Consider the following 22643-nt stretch of genomic DNA (forward strand, 5'->3'; position numbering starts at 1 on the left):
ACTATTTAAATTTCTTTGTAAATTAGCTAACTTCAAACTAGCTTGAAATATCTCTCATATTTTAGGACTTCTTTTTTATCTGCCTAGCAAATAGCATTGTCTTAAGATTTCCTATGTCCAAGTATAGATGGTCCCTGACTTATGCTGGGTCGACTTAAGATATTTTGACTTTACAGTGGTGTGAAAGCAATAGATACTCAGTAGGAACCACATTTGGAGTATCCATACAGCCATTCTGTTTATCACTTTTGGTCTAGTATTCAGTAAATTAATTAAATGAGATATTCAACACTTTATTATAAAACAGGCTTTGTGTTAGATTATTTTGCCCAATTGTAGACTTATGTAAGTGTTCCAAATGTGTTTAAGGTAGGTTAGGCCAAGCTATGATGTTTGGTAGGTTATGTAAACTAACCTAAGCAAAAGTAGGCTACCTAACCTAAGGTAGGTTAGGCCAAGCTGTGATGTTTGGTACGTTGTATTAAGTGCCCTTCTTTCCTTCCTTCCTTTCTCCCTCCCTCCCTTCCTTCCTTCCTTCCTCCCTTCCTCCCTTCCTCCCTTCCTCCCTTCCTGCCTTCCTCCCTCCCTTCCTCCCTTCCTTCCTGGCTGAAGAGAGATAAATGCATTTTCAACTTACAGCATTTTCAGCTTATGTTGGGTTTATCAGGAGTTAACCCTGGTGCAAATCAAGGAGCACCTATAAATATATGACCTCAAGTTTCTCTTCTTTCTGTTTTGGAGCTCTTGGTTCCCCCCACCCCCGCCCCGCTGCCCCGAGAGTTCTCCATTGATATGTCTTGGGATAGACTGCTTTGAAGGGAACTAGAGCTATTATCCTTGGTGGTATCAGCAGTGCTATAAAAATGTTTTTTCTTAGTTGCATGGTTTTGTAACTTGAGTAGTAGACCTGCTCTCTGTGTCTTCCCAAAATGCTGTAATGTTTTCCAGCCTATTTTTACTTTTGCCAAGAGATGCTAGAAGTTTTGTTTTTATGGGCTAAAAGTGGTTAAGTGCCAAATTCTTGGACTGAGAGGTTCTGTCTCCCTGTCAACTAACCATGAGTTTAGGATGGAAAGCCACTAGGTGGCACTGTGAGCCTGAGAAAGCCTGTCTTTTAGCAACCTCTGAGGAACTGGCTAAATTTCTTCACTCTCTTTTTTATGATGCCCAAAGTAATAGGTCACAGAGTGGTCTAGTGGCCTCTTTCCCTCTTTTTGTAGGTGATGTCCAGGCAGCCGTGAGGTTAGCCATAATCATTCCTTTTGGTAGGCATGAGTGGGACTTGCACCTGTTGGGATATCCTGGCATCCTCCAGGTCTTGTTGCAGACCACAATGTCCCTTCTGTGTGAGGCGTGTACCTGTGTGGACACTTGGACATGGCTTGCTCTGCCTACTTGGAACTCACTCAGTTGTGCTTATGCTTCCCGTAGTTAGCATAGCTGTGTTAACATAGCTACAGAATGAAAGGATGATTTTTCACCCAAAAAGGGAGGCAGGCCTTCAATTTTTCGCCATCTTCACTTTGAGAGTCTGTGACATTAGTGATGTAGATGAGGCATGTGAGGATCTTAGTACCCTGTCGTGTTCCTACCAGCCTGTCCTCTATTAAAACTGAGTTTGTAGAAAAACCTAGAATATTTTGAAGAGTTTTGGGCCTTGGCTGGTTGGGGAGTTAACTAAAGCACTGCATAAGAACAAAATTCAAAGGATTTAGATTATTGAGCTTTGCATTTATCTTAAATATGACTTTATTGGTAATTAGAAAAGGGAGACCTACCTGTAGAAGAATTTTTTCCATTTTCAAAAATCTAGGATCCTAGGATCTGTTTTTTTCTTTAAAAGAGAGCGAGGCTTTTATCATGACAATGAAGTTTTATTCATTACAGTGCCAAAGTAGAGGAGATTGCCTCTAGGAATCATCTGATGGAGAATTATGAGGAATAACCAATCTTCTGTAGAAATTGAAACATAAATTGAGACTATTTGGGTACACGTCCGCTTAGAGGGTAGAGAGAAATGGGAAAAGAGTTTTTAAAACTTGACTTTTAAAAATTCTTTAGCATTCGTTTTGCTTTTAAAACAGGAAAAAAACATAAAGAAGATAAGCATAAATACCCATAGTACATGAAACACTATGACTTGGCCTTGTTTTTTAATTTTTTTTTTTTTTAACAAAGTTGATCATAGTGTCTGTCTCAAGGTTGGCAAACTATGGCCCATGGGCTGAATTTGGCTGGGCACTTGTTTTTGCATGATCTGTGGATTTTACACTGAAAAAAATGGATTTTGCGTTAATAAAAAATATATCGTGGCATGTGAAAATTATGTGAAATTAAATGTCAGTATCGTAAATAAATTGGAACATAGCTATATGTGTTCGCTTGTGTATTGTGTGTGTCTGTTCTTGTGCTATAATGGCAGAGGTGAGTAGTTGTGATAGAAACTGCGTGGCCTGCAAAGCCTAAAATATTTGTTATCTGGCTTTTTACTTAATAGTTTGATGATCTCTGATCTATACCAGTCCTACTCAAAATGCCTTGATAAAGTGACATAAGGAGCTTGGGCCAGAATGTAAATCAAGGCATTACTTCCTTCATCAAGCTTACTACAAAAAAAAAAAAAAAAAAAAGTCAGCAATGTTCTTAGTGATGTAGTTGATTAATGTTCTAGTACAAGTTCCTTATCTTACTGCAGACTGGCAGCCACTTTGAATAGCACTGATCTGTACTCTTTTGTATGTAATTTTTAAGTTTGCACATTTTTATTTTTAATACAGAAAATTTAAAAATTTTTTATAGGCTTACTAAAGAATGTACCAGTTCAATTTCACTCTTCCTTGAGGCAGTCACTTTCAACTCTTGGCTAATTCATCTCTGAATAAAACATTTACATGGCTATTTCTTAATTTTTCAGTTTAAGGGCAACTCCTTTCCTTCATACCATGGAAGAGGAGGGCTTAGTTTTTTCACATAAGCACACATACTCAAGTGGGCGCACAGTGCTCTTACCCAGTTCTTCCAATATGATTATGTCATAAGTTAGTTAATATTCAGTATTTATTTTAAGTGATAATCACCACTGTGCTATATAGCATATTATGGCTACTTCTAGTTTCCTGCAAAATTTTTTTGTTTTCCCTGGAGTTAATAATTTTTAAAATTTACATTTTTTTGCATACTTATTTTAATTCAGCCTCTAAACTCTGTCTAAATCTCCTCTCAAGAGGAGATTCATTCAGTCTGCTAACAGTATCTTGGAGCTTTGCAACCTGCATCAATCTGGACTGGTTTCTCTTTTTGCCTGTTTTAGAGCTGTCATCTTTGGATTTCTTCACCATTGTCCTGAGGGATTTCTTTGCCTTACTCTTGGATTGGAGCTAGGATTGCTGGATCTCACAGCTTCCTCTTTATAATTTGCAACTTTGTTTTAGTGGCATACATTCTCTAACTTCGTGGCAAAGAATGCTTGGGAGGTAAATTTTCTGAGACCTTTCATGTCCATTCTCTACATACACTTGATATTTTAGCTGGATATAGAATTTTATTTTAGAAGTCATTTTCCATTAGAATTGTATCTATCAGTATCACTCCACTGTCAGTAGTTATCAGAAACTTTTTTGATTTCTTATTTTTTTATGGATCTGAAACCATCCTGATTTCTTATCCTTATATATTTTTTTCTTTCTGAAAGGTTTTAGCAAATTCTTTTTGATCCTAATGTTCCAACATTTCATAGCGATGCACTTTGTTTATCTATATTTGAGCATATTATGCCTCAATGTTTAGTTGTTTTGTTCTGAGACTTTTTCTCCCAACTCTTTTGTTGGTTTCCATCTAGAATCTTTGTTCTCTTTTTTCTAGAACTCCTATTATTTGGTTGTTGGATTTTGTGGGCTCATCTTCCAGTTTTTTTCTCCTATTTTCTATCTCATCTTCTGTTCTTTTTAGATTTCTTTATAGTTACCTTTCAGTAGTTTTATTGACATGATACTGTTTTATTTTTTAAGAACTTTTTTTGTTCTCTGCATGTTTCTCTTTTACTATTTTAAAAAATAAAGTTTTATACTGACTTCAGAGATAAAAATCATCTCTTAGCTTTCTGCGAAATTGATTTTTTTTTTTTTTTTTAGTTTCATTTTTACTGTGCACTCACTATGTTCTTCAAGCCTCTCCTCTCCCCTTCTTGGGTTATTTTGGTCCCTTATTTTTCATATTAGAGGCTTTCCTCAGATATTTGCTGAGTCTTGGTTTTCTGTCTTATTTGAGAATAAGATATTAAAACACTGAGTTTAGAAGCAATGACCCTAGTGTGGGATTTAGGGTATACATATTTGCTTGTTTGTTTTTGAGACAGGGTCTTGCTCTGTCACCCAGGCTGGAGTGCAGTGGTGCCATCACAGCTCACTGCAGCTTCAAGCTCATGGGCTTAAGCGATCCTCGTGCCTCAGCCTCCCGAATAGCTGGGACTACAGGTGCACGCTAACACACCTGGCTAATTTTTAAATTTTTTGTAGAGATGAGGTCTCCCTATGTTGCCCAGGCTGGTCTTGAACTCCTGGGCTCAAGTGATCCTCCCACCTTGGCCTCCCAAAGTTGCAGGGATTACAGGTGTGACCCACCATGCCTGGCCAGGGTATACATCTTGAAATCCATCTGCTTCTTACAAAGATTTGAAACCATCCATCGTTTTTGGTCCCATTTTCATTCCCAATTGAGATGCTTGATTTGACAGTTTCTGAGTCTTGGCAGATTAGGGAGAGTGGGACTGCGGTATAAATCAGATTGCCTATTGTGTTTTCTCGCCACTGTCTCAGGATTTAGCTTTTGTGAGTCAGTGGAGTAAGTTACTACTCATCCATCTGCTTTCCAGCTTCCAGAGTTTTGTTGCAGTGTTCTCTCTCATTATCTTCTTCCTTTTGGGCTTATGTATAGATACGTTTTACAGATCCCTTTTATCTAGAGGTGTTTAGAGAGGGACCCAAAATAAAGAGCTTACTTGTTTAATTGATGTGTAATATTTCATTGTAGGCTGCAACATAATATTTTTGACCAGTCTCTAATAGGTTTATATTCATGTAGTTGAGAATTTTTTTCATTATTTAGAAAGTGGAATAAATCTCCAAGTAATTGGCAGTTATTTCCTTAGAAATGATTTGGCTCACATTTGCCAAACATGTATTTAGAAATGTTAACCAGTATATACCACTAAGTGTGTTCATTTTCTAATATGTTGTAAAACAGGGATTGGACAGCTTTTTCTTAAAGGCCCACATTGTAAATATTTTAGGCTTGGTGGCCATGTGGTCTCTGTTGCAACTACTGAACCCTGCCATGGTAGCAGGAGAACAGACATGGACAGTGTGTAAATGAATGGTTGTGGCAATATTCCAGGAAAACTTTATAACAATATGAAGTGGGCTGGATGGCCCTTGGGCCATAGTTTGCCAGCCTTTCTTGTAGAACACTGGATAGCAACATTAAGTTAAAAATGAAAAAAATACATGCATTACTTTTCATAACCTGGAACTCAACAGCAGTTCTGTATCATTTTACCTGATTTAAAATATCTGTTAGTGGCAAACAGCTTTTTTCAGGGAATCCTAAAAAAGTTCTAAGGTACCTGGGACCTTCACATAGTCTGAAAGTCCTGCAAGTCTTCCCTGAGTGATTCTGCTTTCAAGATCATGTGATTGTGAAGCCTTAACAAATAGTGATTCTCTCTTCAACAATCACCCTGTTTTTTAGGAATTAATTGTACAGGGCCCCGCTAAAAGCCTCAAAAGCCTGCAAAGGGTAACCTATGGCCTCTAACTGGATGCCTCTGGGGCTCTACAGTTGATTTCTGGAACTGAGGCAAAGCTGTAGGTCAGAGTGCCAAGAGGCTTAAGCCTGAGAAATGTGAAACTTGACAAAGTATTCTCTTATACATGTGGCCTATTGAGAGACTGGTTCCCTTTGTCTGCTTAAGCAGTTTTACTTCTTGAGGAATGAAATGCAAAGGAAGGGCTCTCCTTGTCTTTCCAGGTTAGCAGAGAAGCATGTTCACTTCACAGCGATTAGCTGAGCTTGCCCGAGACTTTTGTGCCTGTCGTGGCCTGCCAGTTCCCTCCCTGCCTTCCCTGTGGCGTTTTAGCTGATCTGTGCTGTTTGTAGCCATATGATCCCCTGAGCACGTGGCTTGGCTTCCCTGTTCCTGCTGCTGGATCCTTGGGCATTGCAGATTTCACAGACCTGAATAACATTGTTGTGGGGGGTGGGGGAGGGATGGAGTGGAATCATGTCCTCAAGAGGTGTCTCCTTACCACTCTGCCTGGTTAGAGGCTTCTTGCTTGGTCCTCTGTACCTATATATAGATTAAGCAGAGCCCTGAACTAGGTGCTTTGAAAAGATGTAAAATAACTAGAAGTGGTTCCTGCCTTCAAGGAGCTTACCTGCTAGGGCTTTGTCTGGGAGCAGTAAGTGGTTAACTGGCATTGGTGGCCAAGTCCAGTTTTGGAGATCAGGATATAAACTGTCCATGGGTACAGTAGATTTTAAAATGTATTTGGTTTTATTTACCCTGATAGTTTTTTGCTGTGCTTCCAGTCATAGCTCTAGATGGAGTTCATTATCATGTCTCTGAGAATTTTTTTCCTCAAATTGTTTATAATGACAAAATTCATAACATAATATGTAGTATCTTAATGATTTTTAAGTGTACAGTTCAGTGGTATTTATATTCATATTGCTATGTAGCTATCACCACCACATATCTCTACAACTCTTCATTTTATAAAACTGAAACTATACTCATTAAGCAATAACTCTACATCCCTCTGTTTCCCCTCTTCCAGGCCCTGGCAACCACAATTCTACTTTTTGCTTCTGTGATTTTGACTACTCTAAGTAATTCATATAAGTGAAATCAGACAGTCTGTGTCTTTGTGACTGTCTTATTTCATTTAGCATAGTGTCCTCAGGGTTCATCCATGTTGTTGGATGAGTCAGAATTTTCTTCCTTTTTAAAGGTAAATAATATTCCATTGTATGTGTATACATTTTGCTTACAACCTGTTCATGTGTCCATGGGGACACACTTGGGTTGCTTCTACATTTTAACTGTTATGAACAATGCTGCTATCAACATGGTTATACAAATATCTCTTTGAGACCCTGTTTTCAATTATTTTGAGTTTGTACCCAAAAATGGAATTGCTGGATTATATGGTAATTGTATTTTTAAGTTGTTGAGGGAATTACTATATTGTACCATTTTACATCGGTGCACGAGGGTTCTACTTTCTGTACATCCTCACCAACATTTGTTATTTTCTGGGTTTTTTTTGGTTTTGTTTTTTTTTTTTTATAGTGGCCGCCCTAATGGGTGTGAGGTGATGTCTCATTGTGGTTTTCATTTGTATTTCCCTAATGATTAGTAATGTTGAGCATCTTTTCCTGTGCATTTGCATATCTTCTTTGGAGAAATGTCTATTCAAGTCCTTTGCGCATTTGAAAAAGAAATTTCAACTTTTCTTTTAGATTCGGGGGTACATATGCAGGTTTGTTACATGGGTATATTGTTTGGAGTAGGAATGATCCAGTCACCCAGGTCATGAGCATAGTACCCAATAGGAAGTTTTTCAGCCCTGGCCCCCTCCCTTACTCTCCCCCAGCTCTAGGAGTCCCCAGTGTCTATTGTTCCTGTCTTTAGTCCATGTGTACCCAGTGCTTAGCTCCCACTTGTAAGCCTCTTTGCCTGTTTTTTAATTGAGGTTTTTGTTTTTTTGTTGTTGAGTTTTAGGAGTTCTCTATATATTCTGGATATTAATCCTTTGTTGGGTATATGATTGGCAAATATTTTCTCCTATTTTGTCAGTTGCCTTTTACTTTGTTACACAAAATTTTCATGAAATCTAATTTGTATTTGTACTATTGTTGCCTGTTCCTTTGGTGTCATATTTGAGAAATCATTGCCAAATCCAATGTTGCAAAGTTTCTGCCCTGTGTTTTCTGCTAAGAGTTTTGTAGTTTTATAGGTCTTATATTTAAGTAATGAATCCATTTTGAGTTTGTTTTTAGTTTTGGTGTTACATAAGGGTTCAACTTTGTTTTTTTGCATGAGGATATCTAGTTTTCTTAGGACCATTTGTTGAAGACTGTCATTTCCTCATTGAATGGTCTTTGCACCCATCTCAAAAATCATTTGACTGTATATGCAAGGGTTTATTTCTGGACTTCATTCTGTTTCATTGGTTTGTATGTCTGATTTTATGCCAGTACCATGTGGTATTGATTACTGTAGCTTTGTAGTAAGCTTTGAAATCAGGAAGTGTGAGTTTTCCTGCTTTGTCCTTTTTCTGGATTGTTTTGGCTATTCAGGGTCTCTTGAGATTCCATATGAATTTTAGGGTGAGCTGTTCTGTTTCCATAAAAATCATAATTGGGATTTTGATAAGGGTTGCGTTACATCTGTAAATCGCTTTTGGGTAGTATTGACATCTTGACAGTATTGTCTTCCAGTCCATGATCATGGGACGTGTTTCCATTTATTTATGTCTCTAATTTCTTTCAACAGTGTTTTGTAGTTTTCTTTGTACAAGTTTTTCACTTCCTTGGTTGAGTTAATTCCTAAGTATTTTGTTCTTTTTTGATGATACTGGAAAAGGAACTATTTTCTTAGGTTTTTTTTTTTTTTGGATTGTTTATTATTTATAGAAATGCAGCTGATTCTGTGTGTTGGCTTTATATCCTGCTACTTCATGAATTCATTTATTCTAACAGTTTTTGTGGAATTATTAGAGTTTTTTACCTATACGTCATCTGGGAACAGTGATAATTTTATTTCTTTCCTTCCAATTTAGATGCGTTTTGTTTCTTTTTCTTGCTGAACTTCTTTGGCTAAGACTGTCAGTACTATGTTAAATGGAAGTGGCTCTCTGACATGGTTTTTAAGCAAGGATGCAGCTGAATATTTTTTGCATTATCTGGATTTCTCCAGTATATTCCTATGTGATAATATGGAGAGAATCAAAAAATACCTGCCACTTCCTTGCCTTTTGCCATTTGACTTTCAGTTGGAAAGGAAGTTCTGGAGATTGTCTCACTAGAAAGGTGGGCTCTGCTGAACCAAAAAGGGATCAAGACTTGGTTTGCAGCTTATACTAGTAAACCAGTGTGCTGATAAGAAAAAGAAAGTGATTCAGTTAGAAGAGATTGAAAGAATATTAACCTGGCTTTAAAAATTAAATTATTAGAGACTTCATTTTTTAGGTCACTCTTTAGATTTACAGAAAAATTAAGCAGGTAGCACAGAGTTCTTATATTACTCATCCACCCTCAGCCCAGTTTCCTCTGTCATTAATATTTTACGGGAGTACTGTATTTTTGTTATAGTTAGTATATCAATATAGATACATTTTTATTAACTAAAGTTTATATTTTATTCAGGTATTCATTTATTTATACTTTATTTCTGTTCCAGGATACCACATTGCATTTAGTTGTCATATCTCCTTAGGTTCCTTTTGGATATGCCAGTGTCTCAGACTTTTTTTTGTTTTGGATGACTTTGACAATCTTGAAGTACTGGTCAGGTAGTGTGTAGGACGTCCCTCTGTTGAAAGTTGTCTGATGCCTGATTTCCATGTAAGTACATCTTAAGAGTATCTGGTTTGGTTGTGCTTAGGTGCCTGAAAGTGCCTGCATCAGGATATTGTTGTGGTTTGTTTTTGTTGAGGACAAGGGTGGCAGCTGTACTCTTCTAGGGGACTGGGGAGAAGAGACATAGCATACAACCTTAGGGAGTGGGAAAAACAGCCAGATGTCATGATTTCAGAGAGGAGAATGGGTATCTGTGTGTCATTCTCAGTGACTTCATCAAACCACAGTCTCTGGTCATGCTTGTAGAAGGCCCTTTTGGGCTGAGAATCCTTTTGTTTCTATCTGGTACTGGAAATTTTGGCAGCATTGGGGCTATTGGTGGTTATGTCCACAGCTCAGGAAGCTGTTGAACAAAAAGGAGGCTTTTTTGTTTGTTTTCTGTGTGCTTCAGGGTTTTCAGAATCTGAATAACAGCAGCCCGTTGCACCCAGTGAGCGCTGTGGATGGGCTGTACAGATGAGAGAGTGTGACAGAGGCTGAAGATAGGCATGGATGTTCCCCTAACGGAACTCTAGTTTTCTTGACTCATGGCAGCCCTTAGCCTACACCTTGTTATCATTAAACCATTTTTTCCTTTTATGATTGGGCTTCAAGAAATGGGGAGGGAATTGGATTTAGTGCATGTATTTGAGTCCAGCTAATGACTTTTTCCATGTAGACTTTTGCTCCTATGCCTTAGGTCATCTCTTGGTGTGTGGGGTGTGAGCGGGCATGGGGTTGGCTTGATTAGAGATCTGTAGCTAGCAGAGAAAGTGGGCAGTGTGGGCATACTTCAGTTATCCTGATGAAAAGCACCAGAAGAAATATCACTGTTAAAATGTGGTCCATAATGGTGCTGATGAGCTGGCTTCAGACAGTAATCCACTCTGCATCTCACTTACTGCACAGTACGTGGCTATAACCAGTATTTTATTGCCGATTCCATGTCTCTGCTCAGGAGCTGCTTGTTCTCTGGACAGTAATGACACAATTTACAGAGGAATAAAAAACCATAAACCCCACTTATACACACACGCGGACACGCACGCATGCACTCACCCTTCCTATCTTCACCAGCAAGCTAAACCTTGCTTAGCTGGCAGTGGCAGAGTGCACAGTTCCTGAAGAGGAGGTTTCTAATCAGGGAGATGCTGAGCAGCAGAGAGAGTCTGCTGCTGGGGCCTAAAATTTACAGCTCTAAGAATTCATTGCTGCCGTTGCTGCTAACATATTACAAGGGGTGCCTAATTCCAGTAACTTGTTACAGGACATCCTTAGATCTTCATGTTCTGTAATCAGCAGGTAAAGGTGTGAGCACTATGATACTTTCTTTGGTTTTATTACTCTCTGAGCATGACTAGGGAGCAGAAAACGTCTAGATATTTCTCGTGTCTTGATTATAGGAATTTCCTTATGTTTTTGGGAATTCACAATAAGAATTTGTTTTGGTTTGAGAGAAGGTGTAGATCTGTCCAGTATTAAGATTTGGGAAATCCTGTGATGTATGTGCCTTTGATACATCATCTGACAGTTACCCTCTATCCTTTGGGTATCTGTTTGGAGGAGGAGTGGTATTGATTTGCTATAGTAGCTATTTTGCTTAGTATGGCTTATTGGAATTTTTTTTCTTTTCTTTAGCTTGAAATTAGGATACCACAATAGCAGATATCATGGAAACTGCCCCCCTGAAATATTCTGTCATCCATTTTATAGTATCTTTCCCTTCATCCAAATGTGGGATTTTGAAGGACCAGGAAATCATTAGCTGGGGTCTTTCTTTTTGGTCAATTGTCCAACCCACTACTGGAATTCCATTACTGTGTACATTTTTACTTGGCATTAGTGTGTTTAGATGGTAATGGGAATAAGATGTACTCTATTTTTTCTTTCAGTGACTGAATCTGTATTTTTGGTTATACTGTCTAGACAGTTTTTAAGTTCTAAACTCATGAATGTGTTTTTGTGATTGGGCTGGCATTAAGGGGCTGTTTGGGTTGGGGTAGCTAGCCCTGACCTTGGTCCTGGTGTGATCACTCATCCTGCCTTTGATTACCATTAATCTTCATGTTTTTCTGGCAAGATGAATTTTGGGTTCTGGCTCTCTGGGTTTTAGTGTTTAGCCTATGATTCTCAGATCTGTCAAAAAGGTTATAGGAGAATGGTTATGGTTATTTGAACTTGTCGTTTTGCTGTTTTCAGGGTTGTAAGTTAATTTTAAGTAGAGTATAAAATTAAAAATTTCTCTTTCTGATCTACTCAGTTCTTTCTTAGAACTTTCATTACTTTTCTGATTGCTGGGCTGTTCTTCTCTACACTGCTTTCGTTGCTTACAGTGGTAAAACCCAGGGATATCTTCCCATCCAGCAGCCATAGTAAACCTTCTATGGACTTACAGATTGATTCCAGCTGTCATCTTTGTTTTTTCATTCATTCTGTTTGATGGCACTTAACTCCTGCTGTTTTCTGTTATATATAATTTCTCACTTGTTTATGTTTTATATCCTTCTTCAGATTGTTTCTTAAGGCATTCCTTACTCTTTGGTGTGTGGTTGGTTGGTTCTTTGTGTTTCCGGTGTGTGGCTGGTTGGTTCTTTGGAAAAGGTAGAGAATTGCTGTTTTTGGAGGAAGCTGCAAGTAAATGAATACATTCTGTGCTAGAAGATCTAAGGCCTTTCAAGAAATAGTTAGAGAGGCCTCCTTTAAGATACTTATCAGTGTTACATCCATGATGGCAAAAAAGAGTCTAGCTCCTTTTGTTTCACGCATGAAAGAGGAGGGAAATTTTGCCAGTCTGCCCTTGCTGTGTGGCAGCTGACCCTGTAAGTTTGTTCAGTCTGGTAGCTCTTAAAGAGGCCCGATTGAAGCCTAGAAGAGTTCGATTTTGATTCTGCAGATGAAGTAGATGGTGATAGTGTTTTGTAGTCTGCAGCTACCTTGTAATAAAGTGTTGCTTCAAAGAAAAAAAAAGGCATTGAATATAATTGGGCAAATTGTAGACTGCTGGCTGTATTATGCGTTCTAGTTACAACACTGATGTGGTAAGATCCCAGTTTGAATGGAGTTTTATTCTGCACACATTGTAGAATGTTCTAATAACCTTCACAGAGGAGTATTTATGCTTTTGTCCTTTGACTACATACCCTTGTAATTTATCCCAGACTAGTTCTTTTTCTTCTGAGTGTGGGGTTCTGTGTCACTGATCTTGGGTTCCAAAACAAAGATGTCCGTAGTAGTAGTGCTCTGAAAAGGTGGCTTTCAGAGTATCTGAGGTAATATCTCAGTAATTTCATGTTTCTGCCTGTGAGATTAACAGCTGAGCATCTCCTTTCCCATGCTGAGATGACAATTCTTTTTGCCCTTCACTTGCCTTTGATTTTTCTGCTCTCTATTGGGGCATCCTATTTTGGTTCTTTCTCATCTAGTGCTGGTATCTTCTTCAAATCCAACCCTTGCCTCTTTTTCTAGATTCACATTGAGATTTTGATTTTAGTTTAGAAGCTGTTTCAAGGAAAATCTTCAATTACATGTAGAGACAGGATTTCCAGTTCTTAAGCTTTGTAGTGAACCACAAATCTTTGTCAGGGCAAAAATAAAAAAAGATTGACCATCTTTATGAATGATACAGATTTTGTCTCATTGAGAAATCATAATAAGGTCTCTGGGAACTGATAATTATAGCATAGTTTTCTCTGACATTGTTGCACCATGAAGGATGATACTGTTTTTCCCACAAATGGCTATTGATCTCACTTTCTACCTTTGAGGGTGGTGGGCCTTGCTCTTGGACATGTGATGGGGGCCATAGAAGCAGGTTTAAGCATGTTCCTTTTTGCTCACAGGTGATGCAGGTTCTGAATGCTGATGCCATTGTTGTGAAGCTGAACTCAGGCGATTACAAGACGATTCACCTGTCCAGCATCCGACCACCGAGGCTGGAGGGGGAGAACACCCAGGTGAGAATAGGGAAGCAGCCGCGCCTCTTTGCATAAACCAAAAGGAAGAAGTTGGAGAATTGATTAATATATGACATATATAATACATATATGTGGGAATGCAAAGGGACAAGTATTTTAAATCTCCACAGTATTATTTTCTAATATTTATAGCCTGACTACTATTGGGCAGGTCTCAGTGTCTTGTGGCCCACACCCACTGCTCTGCCGAATTTCACGTGGGCACTGTTGGCACTTCTCCCCAGGGGGCTTGAGTGCAGTGAGGGTTGGGATATGTGAGATGGTGGATGAGTTTAATTAACAAGATCTTATTTTTCTGTGAATAAGGAGAGGAGAAGGTCTGTATCTCGTGTACATTGTAATAGGACCCGTTTCTGCTGGTCATTTTGATTTGATAGTTCTTTATGTTTTTGCTCTAGGAAGAAATGAATCTTGGTATATATATTCACTGGGGTCACCTACTTATTTTTTGCAGGTAGTAACTATAATTAGTAGTTAAACTGTTTGCTATTTTTTGGATCTTTTGGCAGATAGGTTGGTGTATGACTCAGGTATATCATTTTTGAGAAATGCTTTGTATGAAAACTCTAACAAGAGCTGGTATTACATGTGCAGATAGACTGATTTTTTTTTGTAGTCATGACAGTTATGTAGCCATAAGAGTTATGAGAATTGGGAATAGGGATTAAGGTTGAAAGTTTTTGGGGATTTGGTTATGTCATATTTTTACAGACGTCTTTCCCGCTTCTGTTTTTGTCCTCTGATAACTAAACTGTGTGATTATGTTAACTAGTTATAGAACTAGTTCCTCAGTGAGAGCCAGCGCCAAAGGCAAACATTTGGACAGTTTTCAGTAATTAACTATTGTGGATTGAAGTTACTGCTGTGTGTACTATCTACTGCCTGCTTTTTTTTTTTTTTTTTTTTTTTAAGAAACAGGGTCTTGTTATGTTGCCCACACTGGAGTGCAGTGGCTATTCACAGGTGTGATCATTGCGCCCTGCAACTTCAAACTCCTGGGCTCAAACAGTCCTTCTGTCTCAGCCTCCTGAGTAGCTAGGACTATAGGTGTGAGCCACTGCACCCAACTTATCTACCTTTTTTTAATTTATGCCTTTATACAAAAAGGATGGGATAAAAAAAAATCCCTTTTGTATAAAGGGATAACTAAAAAAAGGTAGATAAGTTGGGTGCAGTGGTTCTAAAGGTGTGAAATTTGCTATTCTGATGTTTTGCACATATACATATCTTGGTGCATTCACAAGTTGAAATTCAGCATTGTTTTCATTTGTGTGAGAGTTTATAGACAGCCCGTAAGAGTAAAATAAAAATATGATTGTCTTTTGAATCAGATCATACATAAAAACCACGTACAGGATGGGTGATTTGAATGTCTGGCCAATCAGTTCTTTCTCTTTTTTTCCCTTAGAGGAGGCAGTTTAATGCAGCAAACAGTATTATGGTAAGGTTGAGAATTTAAATGTATGAAAGCCTAGAAATGCCAAAATAAGGTTCTCTCAGTAACTGTAGCTCTGCCTCATTGCACAGAGTAAATACACATCTCCAATTTTATCAGTATTGGGAGTAGTCCACAATTCTGCATCTGTGCCGTACAGTTGGAATTAAGGTTCCCACAGCAACCACAACTTTGAAATTCTTGAACGTTAATTTTTGTGCCTGTATCATCAGCCAGTGCATTATGTTAATGTAGACTATATAGCTGAATTTTAAGCAGTTTTTAGGGGGATGGGGGTGTTATAGCTTAGGTAGGATGATAGCAGGTTTTCTGAAGTAAGCACTAACCTACTACTGAGTATTTTTAGTTTTCCCAGTATCCTTTGGAACTCATCAGTGGGTAAACGATGCATTTCCCTTAGCCTACTGGCTGACAGGAAATTGTTGGAATTGGAGTATTTCCTAGTTTAGGCAGAATCCTGATTATAGAATTTCTTGTCTCTTACAAGGCGTGTTACCTCTTTTTTTTCTTCTTTTTTCTTTATTCTTTCTTTTTCTTCCTGTTCACTCCTGAGATCTTACTCCATTTTAAGACAGTTCTAAGTAAGGCTTAGCTGCAATAATCTACAACATATGGCTTGTGAGGAAGATGGAGGAATGATTTCCATTATTTGTCTGTTAAAGTCCTTTGGAAGAGTTTACTGAAGGGCCACGTAAGAAATAAGTTAATATAATGAACCTTGAATATAGTGGTAGAAGGTACCCTGAAGAGTAGCCGGTTTTGGTGGGTGGTCTGGGTGATCTTCCCAGGTCAGCTGCTGTACCTTGTGAGTGTCAAGGATGAGAAGTGAGTCAACAGGAGGAATGGCTCTCTAGGCCAGCGCTGTCCAACAGATATATAAATGTGAGCCACACATGTGAGCTCTATTTGTTATTTTAAATTATCATATAACTACGTTAAAAAACTAAAAAGAAACATTAATTGTAATTTTAAAATTTGACTTATATCCAAATTATTATATCATTTCAACATTTAATGAATATGAAAAATAAATGAGACGTTCTTCCCCTTTTTAAAACTGGATATTTGAAATGTGGTATGTATTGTACATTGGCACTACATTTTAATTCATCATAGCATATTTCAAGGACTCAATAGGCACATGAGGCTAGTGGCTACCATTATGGATAGCACAGCTTTAGAAATTTGCATGAACAGGTAGTCATTGTTGATACTTATTTACAGATACTTATTTTGTGCCAGATACTGTGTTGGGGGTGTAGCAGGGAATAAACAGATGTCCCTTCTCTGCCTCATGGAACTTTAGAGTCTAGTAGGGGAAATACACAAGTAATTTCATTTACGTTAAGTGCTATGAAAGAAAAGCTTAGAGTTTAGGAGAGTGCATAGTTTGGGAAGGCTACTTTGAGGAAGTGACATTTAAGGCCTGAAGAGATATTAGGAATTAGCTAGATAAAAAGTGGGAGAAGACAGTTTCTGAGCTGGAGAGCAGCAATGACAAGAATGAGTTTTGGGGACTAGAGAATGGATGGCTCCTGTGGACGGTGCATGAGTGGTATGACACCTGTGTGGTACGAAACCACAGGCAAGGCCAGATCAAACATGTCCTGTGAACATCTTAGGATACTCAGGAAGGGAGAGAGAAAATGGGGCATATGATGAACTGCAAGTGATTTTGTATGACTGGAATAGAGGATAAATTTCAGGGGAGTGTTAAGAAATGGGCCTGGGAGTTAGACAGGGGCCACTTGTTTAAGGCTTATATGCCATGCATTTTAGGTTTTGTCTTGAAGAATTTTGAATTGGTGAGTGGCATGTTTGGATTAAAATACTCTTGTTTTGGTTGTTTGAATTTACAAGATATGAAGCAGTTTGCATATAGAGAGAATATTATGCCTGGTAAAAACTTACTTTAGCAAGGAACTCTGGATTTTCTTTTGGTAAGTTTCAGTTGACCAAAGACCTGGAAAATGGCATGATGAAGAGTTAACGTCTTAGGAGACGTTAACTCTTTCAGGCTGATGAGTGAGAACTGTGGATGCTGCTCCAGCAGTCTTTCTTTATACTTGCCTTTCGACTTAAAGAAATCCCCCCACGCCAACCCCTGCCCCTTTCCTTGGCCTGAGATTACTAAAAGAAAAAAGAAAAAGAAGAAGAAAAAAGAATTCCCCAGAGCTCTTATAAAGAATACAAGATCCTGCTGTATGCTTATGTTAAAGTTACCAGAGATTTACAATATGGGTGTGGTAAGAAACATCACCTGGGCATCCTAGTGTGACTGTAACTGTATGTGTTTAAAGACTGAGCAACAGGCATCCTCTCGGAGTCTTAGGTTTCTGGTTTCATTTACTACGTACCAGCTGTTAACAGTCACAAGTGGAGCCCAGTTGAGTATTCATGGCATAGATGTTGGGGCCAGGACCTCTGTTAGCTCATATGGCATCTTTGTGCAAATTTAGAGAAGGGTACTGCTTCTTCCTGTCAGCATCATGCCAGGGGCCATGGCTTGGCAAGCAGAATGGAAGCTAAATTTTAGCTCCTGTTCTCCCTTTGTCCGCTTTGCCAGGTACCCTTCTGCAAGGCACAGCATGCGTAAAAATATGGGCCTGCCCTAGTTAGAACAGGCTGGTAGAATCTCCAAGGAAAACATCAAGGGCATTTTTTGGGAATTGAGGAGTGGTTTTGTAGTTGCGGAAACATGGAGTGCTTGAGGAATGTTAAGAGATGAAGGTCTGTGATGGATGGACGGTGGAGGGCCTTGAAAGAAACACTAAGGACATTTCCTTCTCTCTAATTACAGGACTCTGCCTGGGGGTCAATGGCTTTGGCATGGAAAGGATAACCTGATAACTTACGGTACCAGAGCCTTTTCCAAACCAAAGAACAAAGCAGGAGAGGGTGCAGAATAAGGAACTAGTTGAGTAGGAGAAGAGGGAAAGTCTGTGGCATGGGCTTCCTCAAGGACAGGCAGATGGGGCAGACATTCCTGTTCTAGGGCGGGCCTCCACTGCTAGCTCCCAGATGAGGACTCAATGGGACTTTCCCTTCAAGGAAGCATGGGGGAGGTTCTTTTAATATTTTCTTCCTCCGAGACAACTCTACATTTGGAGGGTAGTAGGGCAAATTGTTTTTTTCTGTTTTGTACACAGAGACAAGTTCATTTCTCTTAAATTATACTGGAAGATGAGCTTTTTGCCTATGGCTAACCATATTTCTGCTCCCTTAATTTGGTTACTTTCTAATTGGAGCCAGAGGAAGTACTTGGACAAACACTGTGATCAAAGGAACTGTTTTCATCCTAGGCTTTCCAATATTACCCGGAAATTCATGGGTAGCCACTTCTGGATTTTGGTTGGAGCTTGGTTTGTTCCTAGATAGTGTTATGCGAGAGTTAAAAGGAGGGATGTGCAATATTTCCCTCTCTAGGATTCTAGCTGGATTTGTCTGATGTTGACGGTGTTTCTGTGGCACCCTGCTTCTGGATTAATCCAGTGTCAACCCTTAGGAGACGTTAACTCTTTCAGGCTGAGAGCCAGTTAAGAAAGCTGACGTGTGATGCTCTTGTGAACCTGGCCATGTATCAGGGTTTCTCTAAAGGTATAGTTTGTTTTATCCAGTTGTTTGCTATAAAGGAATGTGCTAAATCTTGGAGAAAGGCTGTGGGTTTTCTGAGCTGCTGCCTTAAAGGAGATAACACATTTTGCGATCTCAGGACTTCCTAGAGAGTGCTTGGCTTTGCTCTGAAACTGGAAAGCCTAGTGCTCTATTGCCCAGGGCTGCTGTGGGCTTTGTGTTACACTTGGAGTGTTAATGACAAAGGAAACAGCCCCCAGGCATCCGATGAAGGGGCTGACTTATTCTCCCTGAAGTCTGTTCTTGCGGTGCTATTGTAGTTGACTAAGGGATACAGAGCTGAAATTTACCTTGAAAACAGGTACATAATTTACCCAATCCCCAGGTGTATAAAATTTGCTTTAGGTTGCTGGGCCTTTTTCTCAGATTCCTTTTCTTAGCTGTCTGTCTCTCCCATTCTCTCTCTTTGTATCTGTTTCTCTGTCTCTGACAGCCCCCACTGCCAGCGCTCCCACTTAGTATTTTGGGAAGGAAGTGTGGAAACCCAAAGGTGGAGTCTTTCCCTCAGCTGGTAGTCACCCCCTGCTACCAGCCTCTATTCATTTCCATCACCCTGTCTTTTAGTGTCCTCCCTGTGAATTTATTTACCACATAAAGGTTTGTTCACACCAGGGCCTCCAAATATTCAGACCCGGGTGCTAAAGGATCAGTTTTGTTAAAGCTGCCATATGCTGAAGCCCCCAGTGTCCTTGTTGCCTTTGTTTGGGGAGTTCATCTCCCAGACCTGGCCCGCCTGGCTCTCCAGGGCAGGCAGGTGGGAGAGAGGAGCTGAGATAGGTGCATTATTAGTGATGCCTTGGGATTCTTAAGGGCTTTTTGTCAGAGGCAGGGTCATGTAAGGCACTGATAACTCCATTCATTGTAAGGGGCCCCGGGGTGCTTTGCCATTAAAAGTGATTTTCAACCTATTCCCTCCAGTTTAGATTTCTAAAGGCAAAATGACTGGTCCCTCTGGACCCTCAAGCCGACTTTGCCGACTCTGAGACACGTGCCAACAGAAAGCTGTGGGGTTAGAGACCCTAAGTGAAATTGGAGCAGGCCAGTAAACCCACTCACTGTGATCTCCTGCTTGTTACTGGGAGCATAAGGCAAATAGCAAATTAGAGAGGGACTCCAGCTTGGCATTAAGGACCTTGGAGAAAAGCAAAAGCTCTTTGAAATGGATATAGCATTTCACCAGTCTCCAATGGAGAGATTTTGGGACTGCAGCAATGTGATCAAAAGATGCGGAATATGTTAGAGGCTGGCGGAGGCATTCTGTACGAGTTTCAAATTTGTTTGATCTGGGCATTTTTGAGAAGAACACTTGAAATCTTCTTTGTTAGAAGACTGAAAAAAATTACTATTAGAAGACTGTGGGTGGGTCTTAGCTCATCTATTTAAGATTCCAGGATATATATGTCCTGATTTTTAAGATTAATATCTGGGTACCAACACTTAAAACATCCCTGTGACCTATTCCTCAGCAGTAGAGGTCATGGAGTAGGGGTACAAGCCTGCCTCCTTCTGATGAGGTCAAGACATTTGGTATCTGGGTAGATAGCAGACTTTGCTGAAGTGCACATTTCACTGATCTCTCTAAGTGAATTTTAAACTGGAGGACAGCATGTGCCTGTCTTGTTGCCCTTTGATTTCCTTTCTTCTCCCCATTACAAATTATATTTTCTTTCATTTCCTTTAGTTATATATTCCCTTTCCCAGGATCTTGCTTATCTCCTTCACATAATTTTTTGGGATTTTAACAATCTCCTAGTCTTGGTGGTTTATCCCTGAACTGGGTGCATTTACTTCTATCAATCCATATCTCTCTCTTCCTTTAATCATCACTATCACACAGTTCTACATTTTCAATTTATCTAAATCTTTCTAGTGCTGGTGTGTTCACATTTCTTGTCTCTTCTCAGTCTCGTGAGCTGCAGTAATTCTGTGTTGCTTCCAGAGTTGTCAGCACCATCATATTCACTGCCCTGTGAACATTTACTGTACTTGCTGTGCTGAGGTAACCCTCTTCCTTGACCTAGTTCTTGAAGGCCCCTTTAGGCCAGAGACTTCCATACACACCATCTTTCCCTTCTCTGTAGCATCGTGCACTGTTTATTTGTGTACATCTCTACTTTCCATTGTGAAGTCTCACCTCTACCAAGGCCAGGAATGGCAGGGTCTTCCCAGCTTCATATCCCTTCTTTGAGAATCTTACAGAGTGCTGTGAATAAATAAACATTTAATAAATGTTTGAATCAGAATATCTGCTGAGGCATAGACCTAATTCCATATGTTGCTTGTGAGTGGGCATCACTTTTACCACCTCCCAATCCATGGCTAACCCCCTTGACTGCTCTGACAGCCATCTTGACTTGAGCCAATGTGCTGGTATCTAACTATCTCCGGAGGGAGGTTTTACACTCCTGTTTTTTACTGCTTCCTAATTGGATTGCTTGTTTTGCTGGCTAGGTCACACATGGCTGTTTTCTGTAGGCACTTCTTCTTCTACACTCCCAGTTTTAATCTAGTTGCTGCCATTGGGTTGACTCGCCCTGCCTCTCTCTGTGTGGTGGTTTTCCTCATAATGTGTATTCCATTAGCACAGTGAAGATTGAGTTCAGTCCACCAGAGGGGTTAATTTCAGGATTTTAAGTGCTTTTGAAGATTGGTCCCCAATTGACTTTCTTTCAGCACCTCTACTCTGATTCAGGCTTTTCTGAATATCTTCCTTTCATAGTAGTTCAGGTATCTTGATTCATTAAAGTTTATAGTTGCAGTTTTTACTGAGGGGTATATATATATTTTACTGTTGTCGACCTTGTTGGTTGTCAGATTATTTCTTTGCTTGGAACTAATTTTAAAATCAATTAGAGATCTCTCCCTTCATCTTTCTCTTTTATTTATGAGATACTGATTGCAGAGCTACCTACACTGTGTTTAGATAAATTACTTTTTTTTTTTTTTTAACATAACATTTATATTCAAGGCAAGTTTAGTGCAGTCATCCAGTGCTTCGCATTTTTGCAGGCCGGGCTGTAGGTTTCATTCCTTGGTGGGCTAATTAGCTTTGTACTGGGAAAATTTTGTGCAATTCAGAAACCAAACATTTAAGTTCCTTGTGTACTTTAGGCACTGTAGGTCTGGGAAATTATTTTTATGAATAAGGTGTTTATAATTTTAGGATCCATATCTCTAATCCTGACAAGTATGTGTGTGTGTTGTGGTCGGTCACCAGGTAGACTTTAGACTGGATGATGGATTATGGATGAAGCAGCATCATTTCTGTCACTGTTCTAGAAAAAAGCTTTTCATAACCGAGACTGGAATGGGAAGCTGAAGGACACAAATGATTTCCCTACCAAATGACAGGCCAATTGCTTAGGCATATTTTTGATGTCACTTTTCATTTTAGCCTTCCTCTGAAAATCTACGGTCAATTTATGGGCTGTTCACATTGGACAGCTCTTTATTTATTTATTTATTTGAGACGAAGTCTCGCTCTTGTTGCCCAGGCTATAGTGCAATGTGGCGATCTCGGGTCACCACAGCCTCTGCCTCTGCCTCTGCCTTCAAGCGATTCTCCTGTCTCAGCCTCCCGAGTAGCTGGGATTACAGGCATGTGCCACCACATCCAGCTAATTTTGTATTTTTGGTAGAGATGGTGTTTCTCCATGTTGGTTAGGCTGGTCTCAAACTCCGACCTCAGGTGATCCACCCGCCCCGGCCTCCCAAAGTGCTGGGATTACAGGTGTGAGCCACCGCGCCCAGCCTGACATTGGACAGCTCTTAGTCTCACCATCTACTCTGATATCCGTCTGTTTTTGGCAAATGCCTTTGCCTGGTTTAGTAGTGTATTGGTGGCCACCAAGGAGTATTGCTGTTTCACAGTAGGGTCTCTATTCAGTTTAGCTGTGAAGACATTCTGGAGACTTTGTGTTCCTTGCCTTTTCATTTCTCTGCTAGAAGCCACTTGATGTAAT

General features: G+C 39.5%; 1 protein-coding gene across 1 annotated transcript in view; it reads left to right on the forward strand.

Annotated features, from left to right (window-relative positions):
- The window catches only part of SND1 (staphylococcal nuclease and tudor domain containing 1), a 437045-nt gene that overhangs the window by 55938 nt on the left and 358464 nt on the right, over positions 1–22643 (forward strand). Inside the window, exon 10 of the mRNA XM_527879.8 lies at positions 13458–13571. Coding sequence (XP_527879.3) covers positions 13458–13571 — 114 coding nt within the window. The remainder of the gene's footprint in view (positions 1–13457; positions 13572–22643) is intronic.

The sequence above is a fragment of the Pan troglodytes genome, chromosome 6, assembly GCF_028858775.2.
Source record: "Pan troglodytes isolate AG18354 chromosome 6, NHGRI_mPanTro3-v2.0_pri, whole genome shotgun sequence".
NCBI lineage: Eukaryota > Metazoa > Chordata > Mammalia > Primates > Hominidae > Pan > Pan troglodytes.